Here is a 16,007-nt window from a genome sequence, read left to right as displayed (position 1 = left end):
CATGTGTCCTATAAAGATACAAGGTGTTGCACATGTGTCCTATAAAGATACAAGGTGTTGCACATGTGTCTTACTCATGTGTCTTATGACTGCTGCTCAGGGGAAATAATTGACACCTGAAGAAAGACCGGCCAATGAGAAATGCAATTAAAGTAATTTGTTTAAACTCTAATTAGTTTTAGTAATTAGCCAGAGTAATTAGCTAATGCACGTAATTATTTAAGGACAAAGAGTTGAAGTTTCCCTTTAACTCTGGAGAGTAAAGGTTGTCTGGCTGTATTTAACCCTTTGTGGGTCAAATATCAGAAGGTTGTATTTGTCTTGTTAGTGTGTTGTTATAGTGGGTGGTAGTTGTCTTGTTAGTGTGTTGTTATAGTGGGTGGTAGTTGTCTTGTTAGTGTGTTGTTATAGTGGGTGGTAGTTGTCTTGTTAGTGGGTTGTTATAGTGGGTGGTAGTTGTCTTGTTAGTGGGTTGTTATAGTGGGTGGTAGTTGTCTTGTTAGTGTGTTGTTATAGTGGGTGGTAGTTGTCTTGTTAGTGTGTTGTTATAGTGGGTGGTAGTTGTCTTGTTAGTGTGTTGTTATAGTGGGTGGTAGTTGTCTTGTTAGTGGGTTGTTATAGTGGGTGGTAGTTGTCTTGTTAGTGGGTTGTTATAGTGGGTGGTAGTTGTCTTGTTAGTGGGTTATAGTGGGTGGTAGTTGTCTTGTTAGTGTGTTGTTATAGTGGGTGGTAGTTGTCTTGTTAGTGTGTTGTTATAGTGGGTGGTAGTTGTCTTGTTAGTGTGTTGTTATAGTGGGTGGTAGTTGTCTTGTTAGTGGGTTTTTATAGTGGGTGGTAGTTGTCTTGTTAGAGTGTTGTTATAGTGGGTGGTAATTGTCTTGTTAGTGTTGTTATAGTGGGTGGTAGTTGTCTTGTCTTTCTCCCTGAAGCCTTCTCCTTGAAAGCTGGCTGCCTTGGATCAACGTCTAGCATTGTGCTAGGCGCCAAGGTATTGTCCAGTGTGGTAAGAATGGTACAGCAGTGTGTACCTTGTTCCAATGTTCGTAGGTTCGAATCTCCTTCAGCCAGAGATCAGTGTTTGTGTATATTTCGCCCGCTCTTGCGAATTCCTTGCATTGTTAAAATCTCTAGTAAGGCTGATGCATGCAGGGGATGGATGAGATGAAAAGCTGTAAGCCTTCTCCCTGAAAGCTGGCTGCCTTGGATCAACGTCTAGCATTGTGCTAGGCGCCAAGGTATTGTCCAGTGTGGTGAGAATGGTACAGCAGTGTGTACCTTGTTCCAATGTTCGTAGGTTCGAATCTCCTTCGGCCAGAGATCAGTGTTTGTGTATATTTCGCCTGCTCTTGCGAATTCCTTGTACACACACACACACACACACACACACACACACACACACACACACACACACACACACACACACACACACATCTGGACAGGCTGCAGACCTGGTCCAGCAATTGGCTTCTGGAGTTCAATCCCACCAAGTGCAAAGTCATGAAGATTGGGGAAGGGCAAAGAAGGCCGCAGACGGAGTACAGTCTAGGGGGTCAGAGACTACAAACCTCACTCAAGGAAAAAGATCTTGGGGTGAGTATAACACCAGGCACATCTCCTGAAGCGCACATCAACCAAATAACTGCTGCAGCATATGGGCGCCTAGCAAACCTCAGAACAGCATTCCGACATCTTAATAAGGAATCATTCAGGACCCTGTACACCGTGTATGTTAGGCCCATATTGGAGTATGCGGCACCAGTTTGGAACCCACACCTAGCCAAGCACGTGAAGAAACTAGAGAAAGTGCAAAGGTTTGCAACAAGACTAGTCCCAGAGCTAAGAGGTATGTCCTACGAGGAGAGGTTAAGGGAAATCAACCTGACGACACTGGAGGACAGGAGAGATAGGGGGGACATGATAACGACATACAAAATACTGAGAGGAATTGACAAGGTGGACAAAGACAGGATGTTCCAGAGATTGGACACAGTAACAAGGGGACACAGTTGGAAGCTGAAGACACAGATGAATCACAGGGATGTTAGGAAGTATTTCTTCAGCCACAGAGTAGTCAGTAAGTGGAATAGTTTGGGAGCGATGTAGTGGAGGCAGGATCCATACATAGCTTTAAGCAGAGGTATGATAAAGCTCACGGCTCAGGGAGAGTGACCTAGTAGCGATCAGTGAAGAGGCGGGGCCAGGAGCTCGGACTCGACCCCTGCAACCTCAACTAGGTGAGTACAACTAGGTGAGTACAACTAGGTGAGTACACACATTATATATATATATATATATATATATATATATATATATATATATATATATATATATATATATATATATATATATACACACACACACACACACTTGCAGATGTTGCAAGTATATGGAACAGGTGGTAAGTTACTAAATGCTGTACAGAGTTTTTATGAGGATAGTGAGGCTCAGGTTAGGGTGTGTAGAAGAGAGGGAGAATACTTCCCGGTAAAAGTAGGTCTTAGACAGGGATGTGTAATGTCACCATGGTTGTTTAATATATTTATAGATGGGGTTGTAAAAGAAGTAAATGCTAGGGTGTTCGGGAGAGGGGTGGGATTAAATTATGGGGAATCAAATTCAAAATGGGAATTGGCACAGTTACTTTTTGCTGATGATACTGTGCTTATGGGAGATTCTAAAGAAAAATTACAAAGGTTAGTGGATGAGTTTGGGAGTGTGTGTAAAGGTAGAAAGTTGAAAGTAAACATAGAAAAGAGTAAGGTGATGAGGGTATCAAATGATTTAGATAAAGAAAAATTGGATATCAAATTGGGGAGGAGGAGTATGGAAGAAGTGAATGTTTTCAGATACTTGGGAGTTGACGTGTCGGCGGATGGATTTATGAAGGATGAGGTTAATCATAGAATTGACGAGGGGGAAAAAAGTGAGTGGTGCGTTGAGGTATATGTGGAGACAAAAAGCGTTATCTATGGAGGCAAAGAAGGGAATGTATGAAAGTATAGTAGTACCAACGCTCTTATATGGGTGCAAAGCTTGGGTTGTAAATGCTGCAGCGAGGAGGCGGTTGGAGGCAGTGGAGATGTCCTATCTAAGGGCAATGTGTGGTGTAAATAGAAGGTGTGGAGTTAAAAGTATTAGTCAGAGGGCTGAAGAGGGGTTGTTGAGGTGGTTTGGTCATTTAGAGAGAATGGATCAAAGTAGAATGACATGGAGAGCGTATAAATCTGTCGGGGAAGGAAGGTGGGGTAGGGGTCGTCCTCGAAAAGGCTGGAAGGAAAGGGTAAAGGAAGTTTTGTGAGCGAGGGGCTTGGACTTCCAGCAAGTGTGTGTGAGCGTGTTCGATAGGAGTAAATGAAGATGAATGGTATTTGGGACCTGACGAGCTGTTGGAGTGTGAGCAGGGTAATATTTAGTGAAGGGATTCAGGGAAACCGGTTATTTTTATATAGCCGGACTTGAGTCCTGGAAATGGGAAGTACAATGCCTGCACTCTAAAGGAGGGGTTTGGGATATTGGCAGTTTGGAGGGATATGTTGTGTATCTTTATACGTATATGCTTCTAAACTGTTGTATTCTGAGCACCTCTGCAAAAACAGTGATTATGTGTGAGTGAGGTGAAAGTGTTGAATGATGAAAGTATTTTCTTTTTGGGGATTTTCTTTCTTTTTGGGTCACTCTGCTTCGGTGGGAGACGGCTGACTTGATATATATATATATATATATATATATATATATATATATCAGTAACAACACTGCGCAAGCCAAGGAGTCGAACCCATGCTGCTTTGGCCTGCCTCTTGGTGAACAAAAACACATGACACCTTAGACCACTAGACCACACAATCCTTAACAATGGTGCATCCAGCCAAGCTAGATGTTGTACCCACCATGCAGGCAGGACGATATAAGCTCCAGGAAACAGCTAGAGAAGAGATTCTGGCGGAGCTCTGGCCTGTGTGCCTAGCTCTGGGCACGAGATTGGGGTAGAGCTGCTCCCTCTGTGCAGAGCTCTGGCCTGTGTGCAGAGCTCTGGAAAAGGGCTGCAGGAGAGTTTCTAGAGGAGAATCTGTTAAAGACACTGGGCAGAGCACTGGCTTGGAGCAGTGCTTGTGCTGTGGAGGTCTTGGGATCTGTAGCTAGAATTCCCGAGGTGAACTGTCCCTCGGAACTTATTGTAAGTAAATATTCCGTTTCGTTAGTTAAATTGTAATCCTTGTCTCACTACTTGTGTATACCATCCTCATTTATTTAAATCCAATAGTGTTCTCCTGTTCCTAATTATATTACTGTACAAGGACTTAATAATAAATTGTGTTCGAGTCGAATAGTAATATTAACTGTCCCCGTTATTTATTCGTTATTTTATTTGTACAGTGTGTATAGTGTTAGTGGTGGTGAGTGACCTCGCATTACCTCCTCTCCTGTCACTCGACTCACCTCTCCTGCATACTCCCTCCCTTTTCTCCCTTATTCTCCAGTTATCCTCTCGTTCATTACCCCTCCTATATGACATGTCGTGCTGATTAGGTGAAACTGCTCAATAAGCAATAACTCATTTAAAATTAAGTCCTTTCTAAAATTTTCTCTTTTACGTTTACAGATATATTTTTTTCACTTCTGTTAATGTAAAAATGAAAAATTTTGTACCAAAAGAAACTTAGAAAACTTACCTAACCTTATTACAACAAGCGCAATTTAATTTAGCCTAATCCAGCTAAATATATTTTAGATAGGTTTATAAAAATCTTAAACAAGCACAATGAAATATAATTTTTTCGTCAGGTTCAGAATGCTTTTTGCGAAATTACTGCATTCACAAATTTTCGCTTGCCTTATTCGGCAAGAATAGCATTGCTATTTAAGCCAAAATCGCAAGTTTTACGTATTCGGCACGATATATATATATATATATATATATCTATATATCTATATATATATATATATATATATATATATATATATATATATATATATATATATAATATATATATATATATATAGAGAGAGAGAGAGAGAGATTTTGAAATGCTTAACAATACACAAACATGTGAAATTATTTACAAACATTATCTCTCAGTCTACAGCAGTAATTGAAGTTCTAACAATAAAGGTCGAGAACTAAAATCTAGTAATCGTGGTTGTATATAAGCCACCAGATGCAACCTCCCAACAGTTCAAGAAACAGCTACCGAAAATTGATTGTCTGGAAAACCTTCCAGCTTCATCCCAAAACATCTTACTGCTTAGTGATTTCAACCTAAGGCATACAAAATGGAAGAATGTAGCAAATAATGTTATAGCTGAAACAATCCCCGGAGGTAGCGCAGATGAAAGGTCACACACACATGAGCTACTAAGTCTCTGCGAAAAACACACCTTAAGCCAGCAGATAGTGGAGCCAACAAGACTGGAAAACACACTTGGCCTTATCTTCACAAATAATGAGGACCTGGTAAGAGACATAATATAAAAAACAACTAATTCTGATCACAATCTAATCGAAGTTCAGACTTACATGCATAGGGATCCTGATCAGCAAAATGCACGTATCTGTGAAGGTGTCCTCACCAAATACAACTTCAACAACAAGAACATCAACTGGGACCAGGTAAACCATGTCTTAAATGAAACATGTTGGGAAGATATCTTTAAAATAACATGGATCCAAACCAGTGCCATGATAGGATCAACTTCCTGGCAGCTGAAGTGTGTTCAAGGCATATTCCTCTAAGAAAGAAGAAGAGAAAAAGTAAACTGGAGAGAAAAAGACGCTTCCTCTACAGAAGACGACAAAGAATCACTGAGCTCCTCAAGAATGCTAGATTATCTGATACACGAAAGGAAGCGCTGACCAGGGAAGTGAAAAGTATCGAACTTAAGTTAAAGGACTCATACAGGACCCAGGAGAAACAGGAGCTAAAAGCGATTAGTGAAATTGAAAAATCTGAAATATTTCTTTTCATATGCCAAAAACAAGGCAAATATCACATTTAGTATCGGGCTCTTGCTCAGACAAAATGGGGCTTACACAGATGAGAGCAAACAAATGACTGAGGTACTGAAATCCCAATACGACTGTGTTTAGTGAGCCACTAAACACAGAAATGATTTTTTCATGAATGAATTACCCTAACTCCGATAGACTTTGAGAAAACCATTGAGAACATGCCCATGCACTCAGCCCAGACCCAGACTCGTGGAACTCTGTGTTCATTAAGAACTGCAAGAAACCCCTTTTGCATGCCTTAAGTATACTGTGAAGAAGGGGCTTAGACATGAGTGAAATTCCAGTCACTAAAACAACGGATATAGCCCAACTCCATAAAGGTGGCAGCAAAGCATTGGCTAAGAACTAAAGACCAATAGCTCTAGCGTCCCACGTCATAAAAATCTTTGAAAGAGTGCTAAAAAGCACGATTGCAAATCACTTGGATTCCTAAAAACTGCACAATCCAGGGCTATTTTTTAGCTTAAGACTATTTACTTTGTTTTATACTTAATTCTAACTATAGATTCACTACAAATCTTATGATTACAAGCATTGATCCTGATACCAACCTCTTATTTAATGACTTAAATGAATCAAACAGTTACTGTAATTACTACACTGCAGAACAATCAAAGGCACTTCTCAGTGCCAACAACAACATAACTATCTTTAACTACAATATCAGATCTTTAAGCAAGCATTACGATGACCTCATAGCATTACTAAATTCCTTACATGCCAATATGTCCATCATTACACTAACTGAAACCTGGCTAAAGCCTGATAGTACAGATGTCTATGCCATTCCTGGTTACACAGCCATACACAACTGTAGGCCAGACCAACAAGGGGGTGGCACAGCCATATACTACTCAGACCAACTAGAATGTATCACTAATACTTGCACAAGGGATGAACATGGGGAATATATAATAGCTAAATTCAAATCCAAATACCTACAAAAACCTCTCACATTGATAAACATCTACAGAGTTCCACAGTCAAACATTAGCCAATTTAGTCAAAATCTAGGAAGTATGATAACTGATGCACGCATGAACAAAGATCACTTACTACTCTCAGGTGACTTCAATATAAATCTCCTGCAAGACCAGGACCCACACGTTACTGAATTCACAAACACAATGAGTAACTGTATGTTACTACCAACAGTAACAAAACCTACAAGAGTTACAGAGACTAGTGTTTCCCTACATGACCACATCTGGACCAACACCATATCCCCTTTAAAATCAGGCATAATTACAGATAATACCACAGACCACTACCCTACTTTCCTCATAACAACTCTTGGTAAACTACCCCAAGACACTACTAAAGTCACCTTCAGACTTCACAATGAGGCAGCCATTAATAACTTCGCAACAGCATTAGCAAACATTGATTGGCACACTGAGCTAGAAATCTATACAGATATTGACGAATGTATTAATAATTTTCTAAAAAAGACCCAATACCTCTATAACAAGCACTGCCCTAAAAAAACTAAACAGATGACAGCAAAGAGACTGAACAGTCCCTGGCTAACACCCAGCATTCTCAAATCCATAAATACAAAACACCAATATGAAAAACAGTACAGAATGGGTCACATAACCAGAGACCAAACAAAACGTTACTCGTCAATCCTAACCAGCCTGATAAGAAGGGCAAAAAAATTGTATTATGAGAACAGATTATCCAACTTACGAGGTGATATAAAAAAGACCTGGAAAACACTATCTGAAATTCTGGGAACAAAAAAGATATCACGAAATAGCGAAATAAAATTAGCAAAATCAGATGAACCCCAACTCCCACCAACAGAAACAGCAAACAGACTCAATGATTTCTTCTCCACTATAGGACAAAACCTTGCCCATAAAATCCCAAGCTCAGATACCCCACCAAATAACTACCTCACCGGCAACTACCCGAACACACTGTTCCTAGCTCCGACTAACCCATACGAAGTCTCCCTTATTATCAATGCACTAAAAAACAAGGCAGGAGATTTAAGTACCTTACCACCCTTTATATATAAAAAAGTGTCACAAGTGCTATCTCCAATCATTGCAACACTTTTTAACAAATCCATTGAATCCTCCACCTTCCCTACAGTACTCAAAATAGCAAGGGTCACCCCGATCCACAAAGGAGGAGACCAGAGTTGAATAACTATAGGCCAATATCCAACTTACACCCTCTCTCAAAAATCTTTGAAAAACTAATTCATAAACGAATCTACTCCTACCTTATCTCCCAAAACATACTCAACCCCTGCCAATTTGGATTCAGGCCTAATAAAAATACTAATGATGCTATTATACACATGCTAGAACATATATACACTGCAATAGAGAAAAAAGAAGTCCCACTGGGGATCTTCATTGACTTACGTAAAGCTTTTGATACAGTTGACCATGACTTGCTCCACGTAAAATTGTCACACTATGGTATAAGAGGGCACTCCCTCAATTACCTCAAGTCATACCTCAGCAACAGAAGCCAATATGTGTACGCAAATGGGGCAAACTCTTCTGCGCAACCAATTACAGTTGGTGTCCCACAGGGAAGTGTCCTTGGCCCTCTTCTCTTTCTCCTATACATAAATGACCTTCCAAATGCTTCGCAATTACTCAAACCCACACTATTTGCAGATGACACTACATACGTCTTCTCTCACCCGAGCCCAGTCACACTAGCCAATACTGTAAATACCGAATTACAGAAAATATCTACCTGGATGAGGACTAACAAACTTACACTAAACATTGACAAAACCTACTTCATTCAGTTTGGTAACAGAGCTACAGATGTCCCTCTTAACATAATGATAAACGGATCACCTATCACAAAGCTAACAGAGGGAAAATTCTTAGGAATCCACCTTGATAATAGACTCAAATTTCATACACATATACAACAAATTTCTAAGAAAATTTCCAAGACTGTAGGCATACTATCGAAGATACGGTACTATGTTCCACAGTCAGCCCTCCTGGCCCTATATCACTCTCTTATTTACCCCTATCTCACCTATGGAATTTGTGCATGGGGCTCAACAACAGTTAACCATCTCAGACCACTAATTACCCAACAAAAGGCTGCAGTTAGAATGATAACAAATTCTCACTACAGGCAGCACACTCCACCAATATTCAATACACTAAACCTACTCACCATACAAAACATCCATACTTATTACTGCACCTATTACATACATAGAACACTTAACTCTGATATTAACCCTCCCCTCAAACATCTCCTTGCCAACCTCAACAGAACACATGACCATAACACAAGGCACAGATCACTCTTTGATGTTCCTCGTGTTCATCTCACACTATGCAAAAACTCAATGCACATAAAAGGCCCTAAAATCTGGAATTCATTACCTGTAAATATAAAAGAAACACTACCTGTTTATAAATTCAAGTCTCTACTCAAAGATCACTTACTCACCCAAAACCAAATAAATACTGAATAACTGAACCTTATAAATTGTATATCTTAAATGTTTCTCACAATTATATCACATAAATGTTAAACCTAAAACCCAATCTAACTTTATTATTTTTTAAATACACTACCTAACAGAATCCTTCATATGACCTGTCTTTGTAATACTCACTTGTGCTTTATAGTAATCTGTTTACATTAATGTTTTATCACTGACTTCATCATTGCTTAATTAATCTTAAGTTAATTTTAAGCCAGCCCGTAATGCTATGCATAGTATAAGTGGCTTTGGCATACTGCTCTTATCTGTATTTTTTGTACCTCTGTATGTGTGCACAAATTTATAATAAATAAATAAATAAATAAATAAATAAATAAATAAATAAATATGGGTTCAGAGGAGGTCACTACTGCCGCTCGCAAGTACTGGATCACTGTGATATGGTCTTGGATAAACTGGAAGAAAAGCAATTCAGATGTAATATACACAGACTTTGCAAAAGCCTTTGACAAGTGTGAATGGCGTAATAGCGCACAAAATATGTGCTGCCGGAATAATTGGCAAAGTGGGGAGATGGATTTTCAACTTTCTGACCAATCGAACACACAGAGTAATGGTAAACAGAGTTAAATCGGAAGTTGCCAGTGAAAAGCTCTGTTCTACAAGACAACGTATTCGCCCCCATTCTGTTCCTCATCCTCATATCAGACATAGAGATGTAATCCACAGCACCGTGTTATCCTTTGCAGACGATACTAGGATCTGCTTGAGGACATGATTAACCTCCAAGAAGACATAAACAAAGTTTTCCAATGGGCAATGGAAAAGAATATGATGTTCAGTGAAGACAAATTCCAACTACTTCGTAATGGAAAACTGGAGGAGATAATTAGAACTGAGTATACTACAAACTGATCATACAATAGAGCGAGAAAATAATGTGAGAGACCTGGGAGTGGTATTATCTCAGGATCTCACTTTCAAGGTTCACAACAGTGCTATGATCACAACTGCAAAGAAAATGATAGAATGGATAATGAGAACGTTCAAAACAAGAGATGCCAAGCCAGTGATGATCCTTTTCAAGTCATTTGTTCTCTCTAGGCTGGAATACTGCTGTACATTAACATCTCCATTCAAAGCAGGTGAAATTGCAGATCTAGAGAGTGTACAGACAACCTCTACTGCACATATCAATCCCATCAAACACCTCAAGAACTGGGAACACTTGGAAGCACTTGACTTGTACTCCGCTGGAACACAGGTGAAATCCTAGAAGGAATGGTCCCGAATCTGCACATAGAAATCACTCCCTAAGAAAGTAAAAGACTGGGCAGGCGGTGCAGAATACTCTAAATGAATAGTAGGGGCGCCATTGGTACACTAAGAGAAAACACCGTAAGTGTCTGGGGCCCAAGACTGTTCAACAGCCTCCCACCATACATAAGGGGAATTACCAATAGGCCCCTGGCTGCCTTCAAAAGGGAGCTGGACAGATACTTAAGTCGGTGCCGGATCAGCGGGGTTGTGGTCCGTACGTTGGACTAGGTGCGGCCAGCAGTAACAGTCTGGTTGATCAACCCCTGTACCACCGAGAGACCTAGTGATTGACCTTGCCGCGGGGGCGTTGATCCCCGGAATACCCTCCAGGTAGACTGCAGGTAGCAGGATTAGAACCTGCACATTCTGAATAACAAAAAAGGCACAATACCGTGACTGGAACGATACACAAATTACACAAATAACCCGCACATAGAAGAGAGGAGCTTACGACGATGTTTCGGTCCGACTTGGACCATTTACAAAGTCACACACTGCATCAATCTATGCGGTACAGAAGCTACCCACACTGCCTTAATTACCCATAGTTTAAACACAATAAACGTGACTGTACAATGAATATCTAAATGTAGGCTTAATAAAAACCCGAACACAAAAATATGTATACGCTTCCACCGCCCTGGCGGCACCAGAATTTCTAAGCCGGTGGGGGCGGGGGATGGGGGGGCTTTGGGAGGCTATTTTATTGGTAGGGGGGCTAGAGGGGGGCCTTGTTTTCAAGCAGCGTTATATATTTTTTTTTTGGGGTGGGTTCAGCCTCTCCTCTTTCCCCCTTCCCCCACACCAACTCTTCCCTGACCGAACTACATAACAAAAGAAACGCTGGCTGCGTCAGAATCAGACACAAGTTCCCTCAGTAGGAGCTGAGACAGATTACGTTCCCTTAGCATCAACTGCAATTATTATATTAAATATTATTATTAATTATTATTGTTAATTGTTATTATTATTATTATTATTATTATTATATTATTATTATTATTATTATTATTATTATTATTATTATTATTATTATTATTATGTGTTTATTATTATTAATATTATAACTCTTGTATTTGTTTCTTGCAGAACTTCACTGTGGTACCTTACCCCAAGGAGAAGTATGGCCAGTTCTACCAGGGAGACTCCTACATTGTTCTCTATGTGAGTACCTTTCTCTCTCTCACTCTCTCTCTTTAATCTGCCTTCAGTTTTACTTTTGGTCAATAATTTTAGTCCATCATCATGATCAATAATCCTCGTTTACCATCTTGGTCATATTATACTCGTCTATCTATTCTATCATTTTCGTCAGTTATCCTAGTCTATCATCCAGGTCAATAATGCTTGCCTATCAACTCGATCCATCATCCATGATCATCATCTTGGGTGATCCTGGTCCATCATCCAGTGTAATACCTTGAGATTGTCTTTCCAATATCATGTTTTGTGAGAGACAAGGATAGCAGCTGTGTGTGATACAATGAGACCGGGTCTCAGGTTTCTATGGAACTGCGAAGATAGGAGTGGTGATGGCTGCTGATCTTCACAGCCTAGTTCTGTTGGGGCACTCTATCCTCCTTTGAGACAGCGTGTTGTGTGTTCACACGGGAGGTGACCTTGACGCAAAAGTTATGGAAGGGGTAGGGGGTGTAGACGAGTTTATAAACTCAGGGAAAAGTAGTTATGAGACATTGCGTCACCACAAGGACAAGACCCAGGCAGGGACTCCATCGGCAAATCACATACGAAATGATAGGTAAGAGAGCTTTGAGGAGAGTGCTGGCCAGGTACAGAGCTCTGTCAGGGACCTGAATGAGTGGTTTATAAAGCCGACAAGTTGATAAATGGACTGAACACACCGATTCCAGGCTGAGGGACTAATTACCTCAAACTCTTCATCTTCCACCTTTCTTTGTATTGGACTGAAAAAGCCACTGGCTGGTGAAATGTTTTCAGAATAACATACCCAAATGTTGAGAAATGGTATGGTGATACTGACAAGATGTGGAAAAAGACATTCATTTACAGTTCAGGACATTTATTATAGGAAACGTTTTACCACGAGTGACTTCTTCAGTGCTGAAACAGAGATAACTAATTATTATTATTAAGGATAACTAAGAAACGAGTATATATAGTGGCAGATGGTAGTTGTAACAGTAATACAACTGTACTACTACTACTACCCACACGACCTTCCAACTGACGTTTCGCCACTCATGGCAAAATGTTTCCTTTAATAATAATATGTACATAAGTGTCTTTTTCCACATAACCAAATGTTACATAAGTGTCTCGTTTATCAATGTGTCAGAGAGAGCTGACTGTGTCAGCTATTAGGACCTGTGAATAGAAGCTGACTGGTCCTCTAGAAGTCATCAAGCTGTCTGGAGATTAGCGTGGGATGTTACTGAGCACCACGGCTTGTTGTAGTGTTTTAGATTCTCAGGTTAAAGTGTTGAAGAAGGATGTTCTACTTCCGGAGGAAAACAGGAGGCTGAAGCTTTGCCTAGATGGGTTTGGGAGTGAGTGTAAGATGGTTGGAGCTGGTAAAGAGGAAAAGGTTACCAGCAGTGAGTGTGAGATGGTTAGAGCTGGTAAGGAGGAAAAGGTTACCAACAGTGAGTTGGAGAGTGGCAGCCACTTTAAGTGGCAAGTGGTTCACAATTCAGGAAGAAGCATCACGATAAGGAAGGTTAATAATGAAGATTTGAAGGTAGGAAACCAATTCTTTGTTCGCCAGGATGAGTGTACTTCAGTGGTTAATGAGGTTAAAGGTACCATTGACTCCCCTGTTAATCAAGGTAAGAATATTCTGATTGTGGGAGACTGTCAGGTAAGTTATATGGACCATGCTTTTTGTAACAGGAGTAAGAAGGTGAGACAAAGAGTGTGTTTTCCTGGAGCTGGTGTTGGTGACTTAGTCAACAGGTTGGATAATATGTCAGGTAATGGGAACAAACCTATTATCTGTCTCAGTGCTGGTGGAAATGACCTCAGGAAGGGCAGGAGACAGGAGCTGCTGGATAAGTACAGGTCAGCCATGGATGTAGTCAGGTCTAAGGGAGGGGTCCCAATCATATGTAGCATTTTGCCTAGAAGGGGATTGGGCAGTGAATGGATGTCTAGGGCAATTGGTATAAATTACTGGCTAGACAGGTACTTTTAGGGAAATGCCACAAGCTAAGTCAAAGAGTAAATAATGGACTATAATGAGACTTATCTTGAAAGACAGCTGTCGCCTACACAGCCATCCTTGTAGGTGATGTCTTGAGAAGCTGTTGTATGTACTCCGTAAGGGCTTTGTGAAAAAAATGTTATATAAGTATAATTACCCCTAGGGGGTGTTGTGTCAGTATTTCAATAACTGAATACTGATGATACATACTGATGTGGGCTTGATGGCCCTCGGATCACCAGGTATTAGTACGTCAAATAAAACATGAATGCATATCCACTGCGCAGCCGACCTACCCCTATCATGTATATCAGACACACCTGGGTATTTGTAGCTGACCCATAGTTGCACCCAGTTATCCGTTGTCTTGATTGAACGAATGCTGCAATCCTGACTTCGTCAGGATTGCAGCATTCGTTGTTACTGTTCATCAAGTATTGTTCACAATCTTATCACTAAAGAAACTTCTCTGTTTTGATGTGCTCTTTGAGATTCTTTTATGCACACAAACACATGGATCAGTGTTCTTGTTCATTATCCTGGCATCAATGTGTCCCTTGGCAGGGTTAAAAGCAGTCTAAGCTAAGACGCCTCTCGCCGCACTTCGCTTGCTCCAGCACATAAAGGAAAAGCTGGCATAGCATTTTTCCCTTCCTTGCAAAACTTCCATCATGAAGAAATGCAAAATGCTTGATTCTTGCTGTCTGGGCATAGACAACAATGTACACTGTCTTTAACATGGTAATAAAGTGTGTGCAGAATTTTCCTTAATTGTCCTACTAAGGTAAGAGATTGATTGCAGCACTGGTCTCTTGCAAGGAGTCACATGACCCATTACTGGTACACACTGGTTAAACATCTGCTTGTAATTACTTGGGAAGTAAACAAGACGATTGCCCCTTCTGAGAGGGCTGGGCCCCTCAGAGCTGAAAAGGGCTGAAAGGGCTGATATTCCCCTCCTGGAGAAAATTTCTCCACAGCTACTGCAACAAACTTGCAATCCCATTAATTGATAACTGGGACAAATTCTATGGCAAAGTGATATGTATGCAAGGGATGGGGTACATCTCTCTGGGGCTGGAGTGGTTGTATTAGCTAAGTCGATTGAGGGAGCCATTGCTGACATGTCTAGGACTTTAAACTGATAGATTATAGAGGTATAGGTGTGTGTGGGAAACAATCATGCTGTAGTGCAAGTATTACCAGGATACCTCAGGGATATGTTTAAAAGACAATAGTCAATATAAAGATGTTAGTAAAAGCAAAGAAACTGATCAACAAAAAGAGACAGCAGAGGGCAGCGAGTGACTAGCTCCATTAAGGTTTACTATACTAACAATAGGGGTCTAAGAAATAAGATACATGAACTAAGAGTACTTGCAGGTGCAGGTAATATAGATATAATTGCTATAACAGAGACCTGGTTCAACTTGAAAGATAGAGAAATGCCTTCTGAATGCAACATACAGGGTTATAAACTATTCCACACTGATAGGGTCAACAGGAAGGGTGGTGGAGTGGCGCTGTATGTCGGAGATAATTTAAATTGTTGTGTTCGACAAGATATAAGTTTAGAAGCATCAAACAGAATTTGTTTGGCTACAATTTCTCGAGGGTCATGAAAATTAATTTTGGGTGTGATTTAAAGGCCCCCAAACCTTGAAAGGGAGTGCAGTAAGCTGCTATGAGACAAAATTCATAAGGCATCTAGATATGAAAATGTTGTGTTAATGGGAGATTTTAACTTTAGACAAATTGATTGGAACACTATGACAGGAAATCTTGAGTCTAAGGACTTTCTTGATATGGTTCAGGATTGCTTTTTAAAACAGTTTGTGACAGAACCAACTAGACCTGGTTCTTGCCAACAAAGAATCACAAATTAATAATCTTGAGGTTAATGATGAGCTTAGGGAAAGAGATCACAAATCACTTAGTTTCAATATATCATGGAATTACCCAAACAACTGCAATACCTGACTTTTGCTTGGCCGATTTCATGGGACTGAGAAATTACCTGGATGGGCTGAATTGGAATGACCTGTGTATGGGTC

At 40.3% G+C, this 16,007-nt stretch overlaps 1 protein-coding gene across 5 annotated transcripts in view; it reads left to right on the top strand.

The window, feature by feature from the left end:
• Gel (Gelsolin) overlaps positions 1–16,007 on the top strand; it is a 534,558-nt gene that overhangs the window by 325,616 nt on the left and 192,935 nt on the right. For all 5 annotated transcript variants that reach the window (XR_008407326.2, XM_053779357.2, XM_053779356.2 and 2 more), the window contains exon 2: positions 11,862–11,936. Coding sequence is in view for 4 of the 5 variants with exons in the window: in XM_053779357.2 (XP_053635332.1) it covers positions 11,862–11,936 (75 nt within the window). In the remaining variant the exon portion in view is untranslated. The remainder of the gene's footprint in view (positions 1–11,861; positions 11,937–16,007) is intronic.

Source organism: Cherax quadricarinatus, chromosome 29 (assembly GCF_038502225.1).
Source record: "Cherax quadricarinatus isolate ZL_2023a chromosome 29, ASM3850222v1, whole genome shotgun sequence".
Classification (NCBI taxonomy): Eukaryota; Metazoa; Arthropoda; class Malacostraca; order Decapoda; family Parastacidae; genus Cherax; species Cherax quadricarinatus.
This window is presented reverse-complemented; position numbering and strand designations above follow the sequence as displayed.